Raw genomic sequence first — 25040 nt, 5'->3', positions numbered from 1 at the left:
AAAGGGAGGAAAAAAAAATGTCACACCAAACTCCAAAAATGGGCTGGACAAAATTATTGGCACCCTGTGAAAAGTGAGGAAAAATAAAATTGTTTCAAGCATGTGATGCTCCTTTAAACTCGCCTGGGGCAAGTAACAGGTGTGGGCAATATAAAAATCACACCTGAAAGCAGATAAAAAGGAGAGAAGTTCACTTAGTCTTTGCATTGTGTGTGCCACACTAAGCATGGACAACAGAAAGAGGAGAAGAGAACTGTCTGAGGACTTGAGAAACAAAATTGTGGAAAAATATCAGCAATCTCAAGGTTACAAGTCCATCTACAGAGATCTAGATTTGCCTTTGTCCATAGTGCGTAACATTATCAAGAAGTTTGCAACCCAAGGCACTGTAGCTAATCTCCCTGGGAATGGACGGAAGAGAATAATTGATGAAAGGTGTCAATGCAGGAAAGTCCGGATGGTGGATAAGCAGCCCCAAACAAGTTCCAAAGATATTCAAGCTGTCCTGCAGGCTCAGGGAGCATCAGTGTCAGCGCAAACTATCCGTCGACATTTAAATTAAATGAAATGCTATGGCAGGAGACCCAGGAGGACCCCCACTGCTGACACAGAAACATAAAAAAGCAAGACTACAAAATTAACTTGAGTAAGCCAAAATCCTTCGGGGAAAATGTCTTGTGGACAGATAAGACCAAGATAGAGCTTTTTGGTAAAGCACATAATTCTACCGAAAACTGAATGAGGCCTACAAAGAAAAGAACACAGTACCTACAGTGAAATATGGTAGAGGTTCAATTATGTTGATGCGTCTTGAATGTGTACAAGCCATCATGAAATCTGAGGATTGGCAACAGATTTTGGGTCGCACTGTACAGTCCAGTGTCAGAAAGCTGGGTTTGCGTCTAAGATTTGGGTCTTCCAGCAGGACAATGACCCCAAACATATGTCAAAAAGCACCCAGAAATGGATGGCAACAAAGCGCTGGAGAATTCTGAAGTGGTCAGCAATGAGTCCAGATCTAAATCCCATTGAACACCTGTGGAGAGATCTTAAAATTGCTGTTGGAAAAAGGCACCCTTCCAATAAGAGAGACCTGGAGCAGCTTGAGGAAGAGTGGTCCAACCTTCTGGCTGAGAGGTGTAAGAAGCTTATTGATGTTATACGGAGCGACTGATTTCAGCTATTTTTTCTAAAGGGTGTGCAACCAAATATTAAGTTAAGGGTGCCAATAATTTTGTCCAGCCCATTTTTGGAGTTTGTTATTTGACATTATGTCCAATATGCTTTTTTCCTCCCTTTTTTGGTTTAGTTCCAAGACACACAAAGGAAATAAACATGTGTATAGCAAAACATGTGTTACTGCAATCCTTTTCTGTGAGAAATACTTCATTTTCTTGAAAAATGTCAGGGATGCCAACATTTATGACCATGACTGTAGGTAATAGAGGCATAAATATGTACATGGTCAGGATTAGGTTCTGCAGATAATAACATTATGGCCCTGATTCTTCAAAATGTGTGAGAGAGAAACTGGAGGGATTTGCCCATAACCACCAATCACAGCTCAGATTTCCTCTCTTAATGAGCTCTGGTGAAGTGAAAACTAAGCTGTGATTGGTTGTTATGGGCATATCCCTCCAGGTTTACTCTCCCACATTTTAATTAATCAGGGCCTATATGTATATTTGTAATATACACTGGTTTAAAAAAAAAAATCAGATATTTGTGAGTGAAAATGCTGTCCCTGCAGCTATTGCCTGTGTGTCTTTGTGAGGAAACCAAATACAGGAAGTGTGGGAAGAATAAGTAGGGCTCTATGCAGGCTCCTGACTTGTCACTCAGCCTGCTGTGTGAGCCGGGGGCACATCACAGATGCTCCCTGCACAGTGTTTTTTCAAATGACAGCTAACTTATGTCATATATTGTGTCAGGTAATTCTACCTGCTTATAGCCAAACTGCTCCCTAGAACCTACAATCACATCTTCTTTAGAAGCAGGCTCCTCACTGTTAGTAACTGTGTATGGCCAGGCAGTTGATCACTGAGCAGGCATTGCAAGTCAATTACAGAAAACTTGTAAGTGTTATTTGCAAATGGAAAATGCATATAGAGATTGGATATACTGTAGATAGATAATATATACAATGCACATACAATGTATTCACCAACATTTTCACCTGACAAAAACATAAAAACAATAACTGTGTATATTCCCCAATCCCCAGCCATATCTGTCCTGACTGTCCCTTTCATTTCGACATGCAGAAATTGCCTGCTTAGCCTGTTTCAGGCTGTATTAGTGAATTTCCTCAAGCAGTGATTGTTTGGGTAAGCGCTATTTATGTGTTGAGCCATAGATGCAGTGGGAGATCCGGCAGGTAAGTAGGCATTTTTTCAGTTGTATGCCAAGTTAAGCACATGGAAAAAAATGTGTGGACAAAAATAAATATACATGTGTGGATAATAATAATTTCTTAGTTTCGAGTTTATATTAAGATCATATTCCCACACCATTAAAAAGTCTCTAAATTGGTAAAAAATGGGCGTATTTTGTTTTACTATGAACATGGCCTAAAGAGGAATCTAATCTGTAAATAAAAGAGAAATGCTTGGTGTATCCATCCCCCCTCCCATGTTTACATGTGTCAGATTTACTAGCCAAATTTGACGCATGTCTCACTAACAGGATGCATGGCAGAAATCACAGGCTGGCACTTTGAGCTATCCCACCCACTGCTGATCATGTCCCAGTCTACACAGCAAAGCTGAAAATTGAACTGCAGAAATCAGGACAAATCTGTTTATTGCTTGTGCTCTATTTTTATATGAATAACCCTAGGACCCTTCAAACAAACAAAAGTTGTTCTTACCTCCTTCATCACAGTCTTCGGGAGCTTTGGCTTTCTTGCACAGCCTGGGATCTAACCATGTTGTTGTTTTAGTGTTGTGGCTGTTAAAAGGTAATAAAGTGAAAGATGAACATCAGGAAATAGTCTAGAATTAAAAATATTTGAACAGATGCTATGGCTGAGGACATTGTTTCATCTCAAACAGAACACCATTAACAAAGTATGGGTATTAACTTACTCAATGAAGTAGATCATTCCTGCATCAGTGTAGGCCATTTCCCAGTTCTTTGGAAGGGGTTCCAAGTTTTCACCTTGAGTTAAGTAATTCCTAAAGTCCATAGTGCTGTTTGTCTGGTTGTAGCTCGGGACAGTTTTTCCCCAGTCTGTAACTTCTGGCCTCTCTCTATGATCTGAATAAGTAAAATATAAATAAATTACTTGAGCATTGATGGTACAGTACATTGTCTTAAAAATGGTATAAATCACTTAAAGATATTGACCCAGATTTATCAAACTGTCTGAGCAAAAAAGCAGAGTGATTTTTCCACAGCAACCAATCACAGCTCAGCTAACAAGTTCTGGTAAAGTGAAAGCTAAGCTGTGATTGGTTGTTATGGGAAAATCACTCCACTTTTTCTTTCACACAGTTTGATAAATCTGGCCCATAATAGTGAAGGGCAACTAATGAACGGGTGTTCACTGCTGAAAGTGCTTACAATGGGTGCGGACAGTTGGGTGCATGTGGGGAAGAGGTGGCACTGGGATAGGAAACCTTGGGACTCAGCATTCACTGGACTTGTTTGCAGACCAAGTACACCCCTCATGGCAACAGTACAACAGTATTGCGTGGCACACAGCCAGACAGAAAAAATGTTCAGGAATAGGTTCAAGAACATGGCAACGTTCAAGGAGTTGAGATTTTAAAGAGGTTTTTCTCATTTCATTCACGTGATAGGGGATAACTAGCAGATCCTGGGGGCCCCACTGCTGGGACCCCCGCTGATCCAGAGAATGCAATAAAATTTGTAGCCCTTCGCAATGTTCAGAAGGTTGTAAAGAATATATGAAGCAGGAAATGTGCTCTCTTTATACAGGGTTAAAATTTTATTGTATTGTCAGGATCAATGGGGGTGCCAGCGGGGGTGCCTATTTATTATGAAATTAGAAAAATCCTTTAATCAAATATTACTGTGCTGGTGAAACAAGTCTGATCCTAGGATCTTACAAATTACAGGACTTAACCCCTTAAGGACATAGGACATAAATGTATGTACAGATGCACTGGTACTTAACGCACTAGCACATATATTTACGTCCTATACATGACGCGAGCACCGGAGCAGTGCTCACATTATGCACGGCAGGTCCTGGCTGCTTTCAGCAGCCAGGGACCCGGTGGTAATGGTGAACATCAGCGATCGGGCTAATATCTGTCATTAACCTCTCAGATGCCAAAATCAATACAGATGATGGCATCTGCGGCTATGCAGTGCTTTAAATAGCTGATCTGATCACCCACGGCATGGCAGCGGGGATCAGATCAGCCAAGATGACGGACGGAGGTCCCCTTACTCTGTCCTTCCCCCGCATCTTCTCCTCTGGTCTGACATCGAGCAGACCAGAGAAGAAGATCGATGATCATACTGATCAATGCCTATGCATAGCACTGAAAAGTATAAGCAATCAATTGATTGCTATAAATAGCCCTATAAATAGTCCTATTTGGACATAAAAGTGCAAAAAAATAAAAATAAAAAGAGTAAAAGAAAAGTTAAAAAAACAAACGTGAAAAGCCCCATCCCCAATAAAAATGTAAAGTGCCCCTTTTCCCATTTTACCCCCAAAAAGCATTAAAAATATATATATTGTCGCATACGTAAATGTCCAAACTATCAAAATATAATGCAAATGATTCTCTACAGTGAACGGCGTAAAGGTACAAAAAAGTCCAAAATTGCTGTGTTTTGGTCACAACTCAAAAAAAATAAAAAAAAATAAAATGCGATCAAATACTTAGATATACACAAAAGTTCATGGACCAAAAATCACAGATCAAGGTGCAAAAAATGAGTCCTCATATAGCCCCATATAAGGAAAAATTTGAAAGTTATAGGTGGACAAAATATTTTAAACATAATTGTTTTATGAAAAAAAGAGTTTTTTTTTTAAGTAGTACAATAATAGAAAAGTATGTAATCATGGGTATCATTTTAATTGTACTGACCCACATAATAAAGAACATATGTAAAGTGTACAGCGCAAAAACGAAACCCTCCAAAATGTTCAAAATTTCAGCTTTCTTTTAAATGTTCTCAAACAAATAATATTTTTGGGGGTTTTGCTGTACATTTTATGGTAAAATGACTGATGTTATTACAAAGTACAATTGGCCGTGCAAAAAACAAGCCCTCACATAGCTCTGTAGATGGAAATATAGAAGAATTATGATTTTTAGAAGGCGAGGAGGCTATAAGTCAAAACGCAAAAATAAAATTGGATGTGTCCTTAAAGGGATACTCCACTGCTCAACGTTTGGAACAAACTGTTCCGAACATTGGAGTCGGGAGCTCTTGATGTCATAGCCCTGCCCCCTCATGAGGTCACACCCCACCCCCTCAATGCAAGTCTATGGGAGGGGCAGTATATAATGCAGGTTATTTTTATGTTGATACGTGTATATACTGCATAATATTTATTGACACTCCTATGAAATGCTCTTTAAAGTACTCAGGGGTTTTCTGTTATATAAACCAGTTAGAAGTAAGTCTCACCTGCACTTCCACTACTCCCATTCACGGCCTCCCTTTCTTCATCCTCCTCTTCCTCCGGGAGGGATGAATCTGTACGCTGCATCTTACTGACAGATGTAGTTCTCTTTCTTGTAGTCTCTGTGTCAAAGTCTCCATCAAACAGGACCCCATCTACCGAATCAGGCTGGAAGGGACTAGGCTCAGCAGGAGGCTTCGGAGTACCATAAAAATTTCCTATATTGACATAAGAGATTAACAAACAAATATGATCCTCATATTTAAATACGCAGGCTTGCACATTAGTATATTCCTAGAGATATATCCTGGCACATACCGTATATACTCTAGTATAAGCAGAGTTTTTCAGCACGATTTTTTATGCTGAAAACGCCCCCCTCGGCTTATACTCGAGTGAACTTAAAAAAAAAAAAAAAGGGAAGGGGTGGTCCGGGCCGTCCATCTTTGGCCATCTATGCTGCAGGGACCGTCCAGTGGGGAGGGTTAGTATTCCCGAACTAGTGACGCTGCACTGACGCCACCGTGCAGGGACGTTCATTTGCAGGGACGTCACGGACGTCTGCTGTGCCCGTGCGTCCCTGCGCGTTGTCGTCATCGGGCTATCCATTTTCACCGGGAGGCCCTCTTCTCCGCTCAGGCCCCGGACTAGTGACATTGCCTTGACGACGACGCGCAGGGACGTCACGCTGCTGCGCACGGACGTCCCTGTGCGTCGTCATCAAGGCAACGTCACTAGTCCGTGGCCGGCCCGGAGCGGAGAACAGGGCTTCCCGGTGAAGATGGACAACCCGGAATGACTAACCTTCCCCACCGGACGGTCCCTGCAGCATAGATGGCCGAAGATGGACGGCCCGGTGAGTAGAAAACAAAAGGGGGGTCTGGATGATGACGAAGGGATTGACAGGCGGTAATGATGAAGTGGGGAATCATCACCCTCATCATCATCACCCTGTCATTATGACGGGGTGATAATGACAGGGTGATAATCACAAGGTGATGATGATGAGGGTGATGATGACGGGGGTCTGGATGATGACAGGGGGGGGATGATGTATTTTCCACCCTAGGCTTATAGTCGAGTAAATAACTTTTCCTAGGTTTTTGGGGTGAAATTAGGGGCCTCAGTTTATATAATCGGAACTGCTAATACTCGAGTATATACAGTACATTGTGGAACACTTATGGCATAGCCTTTGTGCCACTAAGAACCATAGCATACATAAAGCTTTGGCTCTATGGGTCTGTATTTAGCCAGATCAACCAGAGTTAACATTTGTACTCAGTTCTGTAAACACATTTTAAAACAATACTTAAGTTACCCATACAAATAAATGTATTGTCCGTCTTGTCAAATGGACCTAAGATATAGATGTATACAACAATCAGACTGTAAGCTCTGATAATAAACATCGGGAGAAGCATAGGCTGCAATAGATTTACTAATTTCATTGTTCTACACCAGGCCCTAAAAAAAATTTTGATTTCACAGAAAATACCATTTACAAAAAAAAAAAAAAAAAATGTAAAATGTCATTTGTCATGAAATCTGTCGTCCTGGACTCAGCGTCAGATTCTGGCATCTGTGACTAATTATCGTCTTGACTGTTCAGCAACCAAAACACTTGCATCACATTTGTTACACTAACGTTCATCTGCTTTCCATCCAGCCGCAGTAGAGAAGGAGATTTAATCCCACTGCAGTTTTTTTTTCCCCCCCCCCCAGAAAAGACAACAAAATGGTGCAGCGCGCTCTAATTCTCTCTCCACATGTTGCAGATATAAACATGCACTCCATGACTGTGCTGGGGGACAATAAATCCCATTTCTGCATGTGTGCATACACAATGAGCTCAACTTTGACCGTTTGTAGTAGAAGAGAACAGCATGTCCTACCATAACTACCATAATATGTAATAAAGATGAGCCTGATGTGTGTATCAGAATGCAAAATGGTGCAGCAGTGATTAGGATTCTTCCCTCAGCAATTCAATATACACAACATGTTCCCTTTGTGAAGGAGCATTGTGAGTGGAAAGGTCTGCTTTGGTAATGGTGCTGTACTAGTTACAGAGACAGACCTCTTAAAGGGGTATTCCAGGATTTATTTATTTTTTATTTGACTATGCTACAGGGGCTGTAAATTTAGTGTAGTTCATAATATAATGTCCGTACCTATGTTTCATGTAGTTTCTATTCCTCTGATTTTTGCCCCAATGTTTATTTTTAACAGCATTCAAATCGAGTGTCGTCTCAGATTAACAGGTTGCAGTGCGGCTCGAGACATAACATCAGTAGTCAAGTGTTCAGAGGGAGACTGTGTGCTTCAATGGGTGGAGTGACCGTTGGGTCTATTGCATGGAAAAGATCACATGTGTGTTTTAACTTACACACAAGGAATCTTACACACAAGGAATCATGGGACTTGTAGTTTGAACTCCAACAGGAAATAGCCAACTCACAAAATGATAGCCTCAGCGTTATGGTAATCTCACAAGATAGCCATTTAGCTCCAAGACAAGCACGGATTCTTCCTAAGCATGTCCATTACTGTCTGGCAGGTACGTACTAGAAGTACCTTATGGTGGATAACCACTTTAAAATCCATACACAAGTTCTTTCTGGGTTTGACTTTCAAAAAGGAGTATGTAGTGTGTGTGCAGCCCTGATGAAGAACTGATGTAAATGATGACATTCTGCTAAATAAGCATGAATAATAAAACAGACATACATATGTATATGATGTTAGGGAGATTAATGAGTTCATGCAGAGTCCATATTGTGTTAAGCTCAGACTTCTTATTTGCCATATCTACAAGGATAATGAGAACCTGTCAACTGGAAAAAGCCACCTTATAGATGTCCAAGAAGCTCTTAGCAAAAAATGTTTTAATAAATTGCAGCGGTGCAAAGTAGGATTAACTCAGTCATAAGCGATTCCAGAGGACCGACACGCCATGTACTTCATTGCCAATAGTAAAATGACTATACAATTGTAAATTATCAAGGAGAACAATTGCAATATTAGCAAAAAACTGATTTTTTGGGGGAAAGTTTTGTCACTAACTCTTGTTATAGGACTACAATACAACTCTTTGGCCAACTGGTCATTCACCTAGTGGCCAGATCCCCCTAAACATTGACAGTATGTCAGAAGTAGAGCCCAATGAAAGTGAAGAATTATTGGAAGATAAAGTTCTTTACTACTATGGACTGGTAGAAGAAGTTAAAAATATTCAGTGGCAGCACTGTAAACCCCAGTCCATAGTAGTAGGACAGAACTTTATCTTCCAATAATTCTTCATTTTCATTGGACTCTACTTTATTTAAATGTGCTGCACTTTTTCATTTACAGATATAAATATTGCCTATTTTTCAGTTCTATTTATAGAATTACTTAAAGAGTACCTGTCACCAAATAAAACTTTTAATATATTGTTCCTTTTAATATATTGTTCCTAATTATAAGACACTTTGCTATTTACTTGCTGTTACAATTCTCAACCTTTATATGTTTTTAATGTGATTGAAAAAACAGCCACTAGGTGGCTCTGTTCTGTTCCCTGCGTAAGTCAAATAGTTAGTTTGGTCTTCTCCCAGCCTGGCAGGAAGTGCGCGCGGGGCATGGCGAGGCATAGCTCTTGCAGGCTTCAGTGATGTCGCGTCTGTTAGGGAACGCCTACATTCTCATGCCGGAAGCTCAAACAATGTGAACAAGGGGAGAGGTATGATACAGAGCTTTAGAGCACAGAAAAACATTTTAAGGGCAGGAGGGGTGTTAGGAGTAGTTAGGGAATATAATTTGAATTACTGGTAGTTTAGAAAATATGGTTTAATGACAGATAATCTTTAAATAGTCACTATTGTTTCAAACATCTTCCATTCAGGCCATGTTCACACAATTAAATAAATAAATTTAGGCTGTGTAAACAGTCTTTTTACAGCTATTCATCAATCAATCAAAGGAAAAATGAAAGCCAGCCACTCAGCATCTCATGTCTTCAGAATGTCTTCATTCAATATACTCACAATACATGCTGGGGAGAGGGACAGAAACCAGGGGGGTACAGATAGGCAACAAGCTCCGTTTCATACTATCTAGAGCTTCTTCAGGCCATACCTGGTTAAGAAGTTCTGAAGACATGAGATGACCGGCTTTCATCTTTCCTTTGATTGATGTATATCCGCATGCCGCTTATAGCCAGAGCACCGCCACCCATTCATACCGCAGGAGAAGCATGCCTTCCACATTACTGTCTCTGCATACCACAGTTGCCGAACACATCTAAAAACTGAGTCTTTTCAAAGTCTATGCAAATTGACAACAGAAGACTTTAAAACATACACACTACTAGCCCCTCTGACTTGTTTTGCTCTTCAGAGCTTCATTAGAGGTCTGGGCTAAAGAAGCCATTAGCCCAGACCTCTGATGAAGCGCTGAGGAGTGAAAAATGACAGGGGAGTGAGTTGTGTGTATGTTTTAAAGTTTTTTGTTGTCAATGTGCATCTAGATGAGGTGGCAAAAAAGTAGCAATAACATAGCACTCCCCCCAGGTCATTGGCAAACTTGAAGGTGCTTTATTAACTCATAAGGTGCTGGTAAACTTGCATGACCAAGGGGGTTTACCCACGAAACTAAGCAGCTGCTGCTCCTTCATGCTCAGAGGAGCCCTCGTCGTTTTTTCCTAGCAGCCTGATGTACCTGCACCTTATGAGTTAATAAAGCATCTTCACGTTTGCCACTGATCCGGGGCGAGTGCTATCTTATTGCCTCGTTTTGTACTTTGCTCTGTCAATGTGTCAGCACCACCTGGACTGCCGATACTGAACAGTTGCAGGACGCAAGGCCGATATCCACGACTATAATACTCCTGTGCCGAGCAGCTTCTGTCTTTGCCTCCATGCATCTAGATACTTGTTGCACTGCAGATACCAACAAGAACATACCATATAGAGGCAAGGAACGCTGCACAATAAATAAAATACTGTCCAACAGAGGACACTAGTGGAGGCACCTTAGATACACTGCACTGCAAGCAGAGAGGCCAAGAATGCTGGGCAATCTATATTTTGTAGTGCCACTGTTGGAGTTCTGCAGTAGCTTGGCACTATAGATGTTTCATTGACAATATTGGTGATTTTAACATTATCTTATTGTATTTTAGAATTTTACAATACTAAATTTACATTTTCAAATTCATATGGTCACCACAATCATTTTATTAGATCAGTATTGTGCTTCAATTTTTTCTTAAATATGATCCACTGTGCATGCAGAAAATCAGGTCACATGGCAACAGATTCTGGGTATACTTTAAAGCACCAGTTCATTACCACTAGATAAAGCCATAATAATAATAATAATAATACATAATAATAAAAAATAATAAATACTGTAAAATATTACTGTTCTAGAGTACAGCACTTTTGGATGGTTATTTATTACTAAAACCCATTGTAAGGTTTTGAGGGCTGTGACTTTTAAAGGGCTTACAGATTAGAGTCAGATACTGAAACATGTTCTTGTTTTCTAAACCATTTAAATTATTTTTTTTTATTGTAGATTTTTTAAAACATTTTTTACATAAATCTGGGGGCAGACATCTTGCCTGAGATGCTTTTAACAGCATTTAGAAATGTGCTTCACAGCAAATCCAATGGACATAGGCAACAATAGACTGGAACTCTCCAATTAACATGCCCAGAAGTGTTTCTGGGCATTGTCTGTGACATTTGCAGGTAATTTCAAAGAGGGAAGGCTGAGCTGTGAACATTTTTTGTGCCTCAATTTTTTTTTTACATATTCTTGACATATCTACTGGTGTCACTTTTCACTATAATCCTGCCTGTGACAAGGAGGGACACTACTGGAAAGTGATAGGAGTAGAACAGATAGTCTTAGCTTAGTTTTAGGCTTAGTGTTCAGAATGTAAACAGTAACCGTCCAGAATTATTTTAAAATATAGATAGGTACAATGGAAAATTATTAAGAATAAAAAAAAAATTTACAACTATATGTTAAACAGAAAAACATACTTTAAAAGGGTATTCCGGCTTTAGACATTTTATCCCCTATCCAAAGATCTCCCTGCAGCACCCGCATTATGTGGGGAGCTGCATCTCCAGGCTCAGAAACCGGAAGTTTTCTGGACTGGAGATGTGACGTAACGCCCCCATCGTGACGTCACATCACGCCCCCTCCCTTCATGTCTATGGGAGGGGGGAGTGATGTGACGTCACGAGGGGGGCGTCACGTCTCCAGTCCTGGAAATTTCCGGTTTCCGAGCCTGGAGACGCAGATCCGCACATAATGCGGGTGCTGCATAATGTGGGGGCTACTGTGACCCCCCCGTGATCAGACATCTGATCCCCTTATCTTTTGGATAGGGGATAAAATGTCTAAAGCTGGAATACCCCTTTAACCCCTTAAGGACCAGGCCATTTTACACCTTAGGACCAGAGCGTTTTTTGCACATCTGACCACTGTCACTTTAAACATTAATAACTCTGGAATGCTTTTAGTCATCATTCTGATTCAGAGAATGTTTTTTCGTAACATATTCTACTTTAACATGGTGGTAAATTTTAGTGGTAACTTGCATCCTTTCTTGGTGAAAAATCCCAAAATTTGATGAAAAAATTGAAAATTTTGAATTTTTCTAACTTTGAAGCTTTCTGCTTGTAAGGAAAATGGATATTCAAAATAAAAAATGTTTTATTCACATATACAATATGTCTACTTTATGTTTGCATCATAAAATTGACGTGTTTTTACTTTTGGAAGACACCAGAGGGCTTCAAAGTTCAGCAGCAATTTTCCAATTTTCCACAAAATTTTCAAACTCACTATTTTTCAGGGACCAGTTCAGGTTTGAAGTGGATTTGAAGGGTCTTCATATTAGAAATACCCCATAAAAGACCCCATAATAAAATCTGCACCCCCCCAAAGTATTCAAAATGACATTCAGTAAGTGTTTTAACCCCTTAGATGTTTCACAGGAATAGCAGCAAAGTGAAGGAGAAAATTCACAATCTTCATTTTTTACACTCGCATGTTCTTGTATACCCAATTTTTTAGTTTTTACAAGGGGTAAAAGGAGAAAATGTATACTTGTATTTGTAGCCCAATTTCTCTCGAGTAAGCACATACCTCATATGTCTATGTAAAGTGTTCGGCGGGTGCAGTAGAGGGCTCAGAAGCGAAGGAGCGACAAGGGGATTTTGGAGAGTACGTTTTTCTGAAATGGTTTTTGGGGGGCATGTTGCATTTAGGAAGCCCCTATGGTGCCAGAACAGCAAAAAAAAAAAAAAAAACATGGCATACCATTTTGGAAACTAGACCCCTTGAGGAACGTAAAAAGGAATTAAGTGAGCCTTAATACCCTACAGGTGTTTCACGACTTTTGCATATGTAAAAAAAATAAAAATAAAATTTCACTAAATGTGAGTTCCCCCCCAAATTTCACATTTTTGCAAGGGTTAATAGCAGAAAATACCCCCCCCCCCCAAAATTTGTAACCCAATCTCTTCTGAGTATGGAGGTACCCCATAAGTTGACCTGAAGTGCACTACGGGCGAACTACAATGCTCAGAAGAGGAGTCATATTTGGCTTTTTGAGAGCAAATTTTGGTTGGGGGGCATGTCGCATTTAGGAAGCCCCTATGGTGCCAGAACAGCAAAAAAAAAAAAAAACACATGGCATACCATTTTGGAAACTAGACCCCTCACAGAATTTAATAAGGGGTGCAGTGAGTATTTACACCCCACTGGCATTTGACAGATCTTTGGAACAGTGTGCTGAGCAAATGAAAAATTTTATTTTTCATTTTCACGGACCACTGTTCCAAAAATCTGTCAGACACCTGTGGGGTGTAAATGCTCACTGTACCCCTTATTACATTATGTGAGGGGTGTAGTTTCCAAAATGGGGTCACATGTTGGGGGGTCCATTGTTCTGACACTATGGGGGCTTTGTAAGCACACGTGGCCTTCAATTCCGGACACATTTTCTCTTCAAAATTCCAATGGCGCTCCCTCCCTTCTGAGCATTGTAGTTCGCCCGCCGAGCACTTTACATTCACATTTGGGGTATTTTCTTACTCAGGAGAAATGAGGTTACACATTTTGGGGGGCTTTTTTCCTATTTTCCCTTGTGAAAATGAATAATTTAGGGTAACACCAGCATTTTAGTGAAAAAAAATAATTTTTCTCATTTTCCCATCCAACTTTAATGAAAATTTGTCAAACACCTGTGGGGTGTTAAGGCGCACTATACCCCTTGTTACATTCCGTGAGGGGTGTAGTTTCCAAAATGGGGTCACATGTCGGTATTTATTTTTTTGCGTTTATGTCAGAACCGCTGTAAAATTAGCCACCCCTGTGCAAATCACCAATTTAGGCTTCAAATGTACATAGTGCGCTCTCACTTCTGAGCCTTGTTGTGCGCCTGCAGAGCATTTTGCGCCCACATCTGGGGTATTTCCGTACTCAGGAAAAATTGCGTTACTAATTTTGAGGGTCTTTTTTTCCTTTTACCTCTTGTGAAAATAAAAAGTATGGGGCAACACCAGCATGTTAGTGTAAAAAAAATTTTTTTTTACACCAACAGGCTGGTGTAGACCCCAACTTTTCCTTTTCATAAGGGGTAAAAGGAGAAAAAGCCCCCCAAAATTTGTAGTGTAATTTCTCCCGAGTACGTAGATACCCCATATGTGGCCCTAAACAGTTTCCTTGAAATACGACAGGGCTCCGAAGTGAGAGAGCGCCATGCGCATTTGAGGACTAAATTAGGGATTGCATAGGGGTGGACATAGGGGTATTCTATGCCTGTGACTCCCAAGGAAAAGCGTCATTGAGGAGCCCTCACCCTGGCGTCACGAATAGCAAGGGTTGACAAACACCCTTTAATTACCGCACAGCTACGCTCCCCATACCCTACATCCCCCAGGCTATCACACATACACCAGCTGATAAGTACTGGAAGGATTAAAGGGATATTCCAGGATCTTTTCTTTATTTGACTATGCTACAGGGGCTGAAAAGTTAGTGTAGTTCAAAATATAGTGTCTGTACATGTGTGTGATGGTGGACTCCCAATTCTTCTGTGAGTATCACCCCATTATTTATTTTTAACAACATATATTACTCATGTCACGGGGTTTCCATGGTTGCAATGTGTCAAGACCTGACATCACTAGTCAGGTGATCGGAGGAAGAATGTCCTGCTTCAATTTAGCAACAGCTGTAGGCCCCCTGATTACAAAACACTCTGTTTCAATGGGTGGGGTGGCTGATGTGTGGGAGGAAGGAAAGTGATCTCAAACTCTCAAGCATGGAACTGTGGGATGTATAGTTTGGAGAACAAAATCCAACAGGAAATACCCAGTTCTGGCAGGCAAGTACTAAAATCCCCTTATGGTGCATAACCCTTTTAAGATTTTTAAACAGAAGTAATTTGCAAATCTGTATACGGTAACTTTCTGGCACCAGTTAATTTAAAAAAAATTTTTTTTTCCAGGGGTGTACCCCTTTTAGGTCTACATTATTTACCCATTGTCTATTTATGGGGGATTTCTTTAAAATCTGGCAGCTATAATCCCTGCCCCGTCTTTTTATACTATTTCTTTTTTTTTGGTGCAACTTTCTGATTATATTTTTCTCCTACTTTGTCATTGCTATCAACAATATGTAAAAGGTTGCGACACAGAAAAAGTGCTGGGTTGGCACACAATTGAGATGAACAGGAAAGGGAATTTGGTGTATCTGATGATGAATGGGCTGGAATCAATAATGGGTGAAATAAATTACTATGTAATAAAACACACAAGGTTACAAAATATTTTATAGCTTATCGGTTGTATTTTATTGCTGAGCAACTAAACAGGTTTGCTAAGGAAGATAACAGTGAAGGTCCGAAATGTCAGAAAATGGAAGCAGGATTTATTCTTATGTACTGGAGACGTTCAATTGTCTTTGGACCTTGGAAAAAGGTCTTATCCTAAGAGAAAAGCTCCTATTAGTTGCTTCCATTTGGCTGCTAGGGAACTCAAATCAGGTCCTGGCACCTGCCACTTTTACCCAACCTGTAAGGTCCCCTATACCCTATAAGCCATCCCCAGTACCTTGAAAATGAAGGGCACAGTGTTTGGACATTGTGCTCATACGCTTCCTCTAAAGCCATATTAGGAAAAAACAACTTCGCTCCCCACAGTGGGTAAGTAGTCCTAGAGGCGGAGCATGTAGTTACGCTGCTCCCTCCCTCCTCCAAGCCACTCAGTTTTGACTGGCACACTGAGTGGATGGCTTTGTATTGAGTGCCTGGCATTCAGAGTTTCAATCAAGAGTAAATGGCTGGGAGAAGGGTGGGAGCAACGTGACTACATGCTCCGCCCCCAGGACTACTTACCCGGTGTCTGCAAGCAATGATTAAAGTTGTTATTTCCCTAGTGCAGAATCAGAAAAAACTTATAGGTACAGCATCGAAATTCTGGGCTCTTCATCTACAAGGTATTGGGAAGGCCTTATAGGGCATAGGAGGAACTGACAGGATCCCTTTAATTGCCAAAAGAGTAGTGCAGAACCCTCAATAATGGAATGAAAAAGAATGCTCACTAATATCAGGTATGACCCACATTGTAATAAAAGTAAGTTCTGGCAGCTCTGTGGTACGTGGATCCGGTCTGTGTAGTTTGAAAACAAAAAAAGAAGTGAATAGCAAATTAAAGGAAAACTGTCAGTAAACTGGCTGGTAGTGCGGGGGGTCAATAGGCTGACTACCATGCCTAGATCTGTCCCGCCATTCGCCCGTTATCTTCATTCTACTTGATATGCAAATGAGCTGCTAACTGGCACGGGCGTGTTTACAAGGCCCCTTCTGGCACTCCTTGTCTATCCTTATATTCTTTTCTTTATTTTTATCTTATGATATACATATAGGTTTATGCCAGACATGCCTCAATTCACTTACTGTGGATTTACCAACCACATTCGATGAGAGTTTGCTCTAAGTATCTACCAGAAAGTAGAAATTAGTCTAGGTAAAAGAGTTGCAAATATAACATTTATTTTTCCTACTTCGGCTGGATAAATATCCTCTTTATTTGAATAGTGGCAAAGAGCGAGCACAAAAAGCAAGAATCTTTAAAGGGATCCTGTCATCATGCTTAGAACCACAAGTCCTCAAGATGGTCCCTTGGTGATTTCTTCCCGCCGGCGCTCTATACCTAAACAAAGAGATCTATCAATCATGGCCAGTAGAGTGGAGAGAAGCTGCCAGGGACCATCCAGACGGAGGGTGGTTCAGCCATCATGAAAGTGAGGACATGTTCCCTTTAAAGGGTTACTCCGCTCCCCAGCGTCCGGAACATTGAGTTCCGAATGTTGTGTGAAGGCTTCCGTGTTCACCCCCGCCCCGTCGTGATGTCACAGCCTGCCCCCTCAATGAAAGTCTATGGGAAGGGGGTGTGACAGCCGTCACACGCCCCCTCCCATAGACTTGCATTGAGGGGGAGGGATGTGACATCAAATGACAGGGCGTGACGTCACGAGGAGGCGGGTGTGAACACGGGAGCCCGCACACAGCGTTCGGAACTCATTGTTCCGGACGCTGGGTAGCAGAGTAACCCTTTAAAGGTTTCTGAATTCAACTTTGCTGTCGGCCTGATTGCCTATAATATGATAGGCTATTATTCTATTATATTTGCTTGTTTGAGGTGTCTGCAGATTCTTTGTAAATTATTTCAAATTTCCTATGCATGATGGACTTCATATGTTTTATTATTTCTATTGGAAAAACGTATTTTGAAATAAAGAAATCTGTAAGCCGGATATGTGGTATTGATTTACCAAAAACGAGAGCTAGATCTCTCGTCCAGGCTGTATATCGGCATCATTGCTAATTCAACCTGTGCAATGGATGTAGGAGCTGGTATATAGGGATTCCCTGCTTCTGTGCCTTTCTTTTCTCAAATGACCCACCACCTTGCGCTCACATGAGTGAGGAGTCTATGAATATGTATGAGGTGGGTGGGCATAGGAGAGCAAAAGGTGAAGGAGGCAGGGAAGCTATCTAAACCAGCTCCCTCCTCCATTGCGAAGGAGGGATTCTTCTTACTCCTTTATCTCAGTACGGCACCCTTCACAAATATCCAGCCTTTTCCACTGATACTGTAAAAAATAAGTGCTGAACGGGGATGGGTAACAGAAATAATCCCATTTGAATGGGACAGTTCTCATTTATTCGGCTCCTCAGATGGTCAGACACAAAACACAGACAAGATGTGTTCCCCCAACAGGCCTGTTCAATTAACAACTTCCACTCCGGTGGAAAACTTTCTTTTTAAATCAACTGGTGCCAGAAATGTAAACAGATTTGTAAATGACTTCTATTAAAAAATCTTTACTCTTCCAGTACTTTTTAGCAGCTGTATGCTACAGAGAAAATTCTATACTTTTTGAATTTATTATTTGTCTTGTCCACAGTGCTCTCTACTGACACCTCCTGCCCGTGTCAGGAACTGTCCAGAGCACTATAGGTTTGCAATGGGGATTTTCTCCTGCTCTGGACAGTTCCTGATACAAGCAGCAGGTGTCAGCAGAGAGCACTGTGGACAAGACAAAAAAGAAATTCAAAAAGTATAGAATTTTCTCTGTAGCATACAGCTGCTAAAAGTACTGGAAGGGTAAAGATTTTTTTTTATAGAAGTCATTTACAAATCTGTTTAACTTTCTGGCACCAGTTGATTTAAAAAAAAAGTTTTCCACCGGAGTACCCCTTTAATCTTTTTAACATGATATGGGTTGCTTTGACGGAGGCTTTTGAAAACTTATTTTTCACTGGGTCTTCATAAAAAAAATTTAAAAAAATATGTGGGAGGGGGTCTGATGGGCCAAATCTGGAAATATTGATGGTCTTAAATTACAAACTAGAGAGCTATTGTGGTTCTCCATTACTGGCAATGAAAGAAGCCTCATAACATTTGTAACACTGCCAGGGTCACCAAGGAATGTATTCAATTACCGTATATACTCGAGTATAAGCCAAGTTTTTCGTGCTGAAAACACCCCCCTCGGCTTATACTCGAGTGAACTCTCTGCCCTCAGTGGTCTTCAACCTGCGGACCTCCAGAGGTTTCAAAACTACAACTCCCAGCAAGCCCGGGCAGCCATCGGCTGTTCGGGCTTGCTGGGAGTTGTTGTTTTGAAACCTCTGGAGGTCAGCAGGTTGAAGACCACTGCGGCCTTCGACATCATCCAGCCCCCTCTCACCCCCTTTATTCTGTACAGTACTCGCCTCCGCTCGGCACTGGTCCGGTGCTGCAGGACTATCCGGTGGGGAGTGGTTCCGGGCTGCTATCTTCACCGGGGAGGCCTCTTCTCCGCGCTTTGGGCCCGGCCCCAGAATAGTCACGTTGCCTTGACGACGACGCAGAGGTACGTTCATTACCAACGTCCTTCTGCGTCATCATCAAGTCAACGCCTCTATTCCGGGCCCGCAGCGCGGAGAAGAGGCGCCCCCGGTGAAGATAGCAGCCCGGAACCACTATCCCACCGGACGATCTCCTCACCGGACAGTCCTGCAGCACCGGACCAGCGCCGAGCAGAGGCGAGTACTGTACAGAACTAAAGGGGGTGAGAGGGGGCTGGATGATGTCGAAAGCCGCAGTGGTCTTCAACCTGCAGACCTCCAGAGGTTTCAAAACTACAACTCCCAGCAAGCCCGGACAGCCGATGGCTGCCCGGGCTTGCTGGGAGTTGTAGTTTTGAAACCTCTGGAGGTCCGCAGGTTGAAGACCACTGAGGGCGGATAGTTCACAAGAGGATGATGACAAGAGGATGATGACAAGAGGATGATGACAAGAGGATGATGACAAGAGGATGATGACAAGAGGATGATGACAAGAGGATGATGACAAGAGGATGATGACAAGGGGGGTGGGGATGATGAAGGGGGTGGGGATGATGAAGGGGGGATAATGACAAGGGGATGATGAAGGGGGGGTGTGGGATGAGGACAAGGGGATGATGAAGGGGGGGTGTGGGATGATGACAAGGGGATGATGAAGGGGGGATGATGACAGGCGGTGATGATGAAAGGGGGATGATGACAGGGTGATGATGATGATGAGGGTCTGGATGATGACAGGGGGGATGATGTATTTCCCACCCTAGGCTTATACTCGAGTCAATAACTTTTCCTGGGATTTTGTGGTGAAATTAGGGGCCTCGGCTTATATTCGGGTCGGCTTATACTCGAGTATATACGGTAGGTACAAAGTAAGTTAATTTCAAGGTTACAGCGACATGCGGTAACCCATGGTAACTAACCGCTTTTTTTAAAAACACACTCCACGAGCTGATCTAGTATGCTTTTTAATACTAAAATAAAGGTGCATAAAGTATCCCTGGTTGTTGGTAGATGCCTGCTGGTGTTAAAATGCACAATGGCTATTTTCAAGCATTGCTCCCAAAAATTTTGGAGTAGCAAAAGGATTGGTGTCCTAAAATAGTGAAGAAGACATCGCTTTTGTATGAAAATCCCAAAAAATTTTCCCGTTTTTTGGGGATCATGATTGTGTATGTGTAGGCCTGGCTGGTAGCAGCAGTAGCAAGGGTGACAGTGAACTGGTGGGAGTTGTAGTAGCCAGCGGACAACAGACAGTGGTGGACTGGCGATAGTTGTAGCCAATACTGTACTGGGTAAATCTGCCGCCTAGCACAGTGCCAGCCTGTTCAGTCTAGTGCACTTTCTTCAGCACTATATTATAGCATAGTAGAGAGAAGAATGTGCTTTGATTGGCTAGAGAACTAAGGAAAAGACAGCCTTGTAAGTGTACTGCTGGCAACAGCCCAGCTCTGGCCCTGACTCCTGAAATGGAGAGAATGAGAAATAGCTGTGCACCAGGAAAGGGGAATTCAGAGGCTCAATGACAGCACTAAAATCACCTTATCTACACTATGAAAAGGTTAACCTAAGAAAACCAGGCAGGTTTATAAGAATATTTTGAAATGACAGGTTAGCAATAAATAAATAAATTAAAATAGTAGTACTAAGATGATGATTTGTGCTTTGAAAAATGTATCGCATTTAAATGCAATAACCCAAAATTACTTTACCTTTTATATTTATTTTTTGGGCACAAGACCATTTAAACCAATCCAGATATTGATATTCTGATATATTTTTCAATACAGAAAATGTGGCATTTCTAAACGTTATCTTGGTTTAAAAAAAATAAATAAATAAAAATGTGGTTTGACATCAGATTTATACTGTTGTAATGTGCCAGCATTTATAAAAAGAAAAAATAAGAACAAATCCCCTATAAAACCCATAAAATAAAGTGGTGTTGCTATGAAAATGAGCGGATGCAATCCTAAACTTGGCACTCTGCGCAGGAAATGTTCTCTGTAGAAATTAAGTAATTGTAAACATGCACATAGATTTTAGGAGAGTGGAGGAGGAGATCAATTTGGGACCTCCGATCCTGTAATTTTGTCTCTTCTGTAATTAAAAACAACCAGTAAACAAATCCATACTGCTCATTTTTATCAATGTTTAAAATTAGAAATATTTGGCAGGACCCTAACATATGGTAGAACAGGAAAATCTAAGCAAATTGCTTGGCTGCATTACATTACTTGCTGAAGACTGGTATAGTCTATGATATTTCTCTTTTAATTAACTCCCATTTATTGCAGCTGCCATAAAGCATACAGCTTTACTGTGTATACCATGCCTGCACAGCATACTGCATATGACCCACAAACTTGTGCAGTAAAGTGACATGTCCCACTGCAGGAGAATACAGTTTGGGAGCACTAGTAACTAAGAAAGGGAGTTGGTTCCAGTGGGTCTGCCTATTTACCTAATAGGAGTTATAACGCCTATCTAAGGAGAGGGAGTGTGCCTTTTTGTCTAATAGGGGGAGTTAGGGGTGTTAACCCATCTAATGAGGGAGAGTCTGCCTATTTATCTTATTGAAATCCGAGAAGGAATTTCAAAACCACCTCCTGCCGTAACCCTGCCAGAACGGTGCTGTACTCCATTCATTTTAATGAGCTGACTAGAGTCAGCTAGTGACTCTTGTTGGTTCATTTTCCAACTGTAACCAATTTTTGAACCGGACCATAAACCAGTGATTCCCAACCGGGGTGCCCAGGGTGCCCAGGATTTTGCAGTTACATTTTTTTTCTTTTCTTTTCCGCCTCGGCCTGCACGTCTGTGACTCACGGCGCAACTGGGGGAAAGGGAAGTCTGTGTGCATGCGGCTCCCTGCATCCCCTCCCCCCTGTGTCCCAGTGAGTGAGTGCCCTGCCAGAGAGGGGAAGAACGTGGAAGCTGCGCCGGGCCACTGTAGTGACCTGTGCCCCAGCATCCCCCTCCCCCTGCGATGAGGTGAATGAGTGCCCTGCCGGGGCCCTTAGTCGGTGCCCTGCCAGAGAGGGGAAGAACGTGGAAGCTGCGCCAGATTCCCGTGCCAGTGTAGTGAATAAAAGTGGCTTGCTTAAGGTACTGTACCCTTTCACCCCCTCTGTTATCCCTTCTCAACCCTGTCCACCCCCCCATCATCCATGTCCATTTCCCCCTCTCACCCATGTCCACCACCCTGTCCATCCCTGTCATCCATGTCCACCCCCCCCCTGTCCACATCCCAGTCATCCATGTCCACCCCCCCTGTCCACATCCCAGTCTACCTCATCAACCATGTCCAACCCCCTATTCCCCCCTCTTTTATCCCCCTTGTCCACCCTCCTGTAATCCCTGTTCACCCCCATATCTCCCGTGTTCACTCTCCTGTCATCCATGTCCACCTCAGCCACTCCTGTCACCCGTCCATCCCCCTGTCACCCATCTTCACCCCCCTGTCCACCCCCCAGTCTACACCTCTGTCACCCATGTCCACCTCTGTCCCTTTGTCACGCCAGTCCACCCCTCTGTCACTCCTGTCCTCCCCTCTTTAAACCACTCGTCACCCTTGTCCACCCCTCTGATCCCCTGTCTCCCATGTCCACCTTCCTGTCATCCATGTCCACCTTGGCCATCCCCCTATCCACCACTATGTCATCCATGTCCATCCCCGTGTCACCCATGTTCACCCCCCCCATTGTCCACCCCTCTGTCCACATCCTTATCACCCATGTTCACCCCTCTGCCCCTTTGTCAACCCTGTTACCACCTTGTCACTCTTGTCCACCCATCACCCCCGACGCACCCTGTCACCCATGTACACCCCTTTACACCCATATGTAACCCCCTACACCCCCCTGTCACCCATGTACACTTTTCTACACGCCTCTGTCACCCATGTACACTCCTCTACACCCCTGTCACCCATGTACACCCCTCTGTCACCCATTTACACCCCTCCACACCCCTCGGCCACCCATGTACACTCCTCTACACCCCTGTCACCCATGTACACCCCTCTGTCACCCATTTACACCCCTCTACACCCCTCGGCCACCCATGTACACTCCTCTACACTCCTGTCACCCATGTACACCCCTAACATCCCTCTGTCACCCCTGTACACCCCTCTGTCACCCATGTACACCTTTCTACACCCCTCTGTTACCACTTTACACCTATATGCCCCTGTATTCCTCTTCACTTGTAAAAGGGGAATCTGGTGGCTGATTCTGGTAAAGTGCAGAGCCTAATAGATTTGTTTTGGAGGTTTAAGGCTAGGTTTCCACATAGGTTTTTTTCTGGCATTTTTTTTTTTTTTGGGGGAAAACTGCCACTGCAGTTTTTAAGCCAAAGTCAGAAGTGTATTGGAATAGGAAATATAAAGGAAGGACTTATACTTCTCCTTCCTACTAGATCAACTTCTGACTTTGGCTGAAAAACTGCAATGGCATTTTTCCAAAAAATGCCAGAAAAAAACCTATGTGGAAACCTAATCTAACTGTGAAGAGTTGTGGCTGGAAGAAATGGTCAGGATGGTCCAGACCAGACAAAGAAGAACAGGGAATGATGCTGATCAGAGAAGACGTCATTTGTGGGTTTCTGTATAAAGCAGCACTGTAAACTACATACCCACAGATAAATAGATATTGGATATTGTGCATTGCGGCTTTTTTCCCCTTTTTTTGCTCGTCAACGCCAATTTTTTTTTCAAGGGGTGCCCCGAGCCGGAAAAGGTTGGGAATCACTGCCATAAACAGTGGTCTGTTGCAGTTTTAAAGGAGTATTCCAGTGCAAAATAACTTATCCCTATCCAAAGGATAGGGGATAAGTTATAGATCACGGGGGGTCCCAGCGCTGGGGCCCCCCGTGATCTCCTGGACGGGGCCGCGGCAGTCTGCCGGAAGTGAAGTTTCGTCCCCAGCAGAAAGCCACGGCAGACACTCCCCCTCAATGTATCTCTATGGGGTACATGGAGGGGGAGTGTCGGCCGCCACGTCATGCGGGGACGGAACGCCCCCTTTCTTGCATATTGACGCGTCCCCGCACCGGAGATCCCGGGGGGCCGCAGCGTTGGGACCCCCCCGCGATCTATAACTTATCCCCTATCCTTCGGATAGGGGATAAGTTATTTTGCACTATAGATGTCCTTTAAGTTTATGTTCAAAAACCGGATATGGTTGCAAAATGAGCCAGCCAGATTCAGGTAGAAGCTTATTGATATGAATGGGGTATGGCACTAGCCCAGCAGAAGGCAGCTTTGAAATTCTCTATCTGTATCCACAAAACGAGATGTAAATGCCCCCTTATGGTCTACTGACACGTGCAATATTCTGCTGCAGATTTCAATGTAAACTGCGCACCAAATCTGTGCAGAATACTGTAGGTGTGAATAGACCCTTAAGCAGAAGAAAATTGTGCAATGGGGACCTAGCTAATGGGTGGAGGACTATTAGTGCAAAGAAGCCATTAATAGGGGCTTAACCTACTTGGCTCCCTAATAGGGAGTTCGCAGGCTACATTTACCTACCTACTGTATGGGGGCCACAGGGGAAAATAACTTCTATGTAGCAAGGCACTGTTAGTTATGGACACTTGGCTGCTCTCTGTTTAGAAGAATGGCAATGTTTTCCTAATCCTGCATAATAATTTTTCCTCTAATGAAACTAACATGAAACCTATTAAACATTCCCTTTAAGGGTTATGTAAAGCAAGGGTCTAAGGGAATTTAATACGGAGAGATTATTGATTAATGAACCCTTTAATTTTATGTTAAAATTTCTTCCACCATGTATAACACGTTAAAATGTAAAGAAAAAAAAATTCACTACATGAACACTACACATTTGAACTAGGCCATATTAGCACCCTGGGAATTGTAACATAAATTGAAAAAGAAAGCCTCTAATGTCTATAGCAAGCATGGAACTCCACAAATCCATTCGTGGTGGTGTTGTGGCAAGAACTACGGCTGCTGGATAAATCCATCTCACCTCTGACCTGTTCTTAACTCCCAAA

The 25040-nt window shown here is 42.4% G+C and overlaps 1 protein-coding gene across 6 annotated transcripts in view; it reads right to left on the bottom strand.

The window, feature by feature from the left end:
- Positions 1–25040, bottom strand: part of MAGI3 (membrane associated guanylate kinase, WW and PDZ domain containing 3) — a 335762-nt gene that overhangs the window by 110196 nt on the left and 200526 nt on the right. For all 6 annotated transcript variants that reach the window (XM_056558317.1, XM_056558316.1, XM_056558315.1 and 3 more), the window contains 3 exons: positions 5620–5832; positions 3087–3258; positions 2870–2949 (listed from right to left, as the gene is read on the bottom strand). In XM_056558317.1, the coding sequence (XP_056414292.1) occupies positions 2870–2949; positions 3087–3258; positions 5620–5832 (465 nt within the window). The remainder of the gene's footprint in view (positions 1–2869; positions 2950–3086; positions 3259–5619; positions 5833–25040) is intronic.

The sequence above is a fragment of the Hyla sarda genome, chromosome 2 (genome assembly GCF_029499605.1).
Source record: "Hyla sarda isolate aHylSar1 chromosome 2, aHylSar1.hap1, whole genome shotgun sequence".
Taxonomy (NCBI): Eukaryota; Metazoa; Chordata; class Amphibia; order Anura; family Hylidae; genus Hyla; species Hyla sarda.
This window is presented reverse-complemented; position numbering and strand designations above follow the sequence as displayed.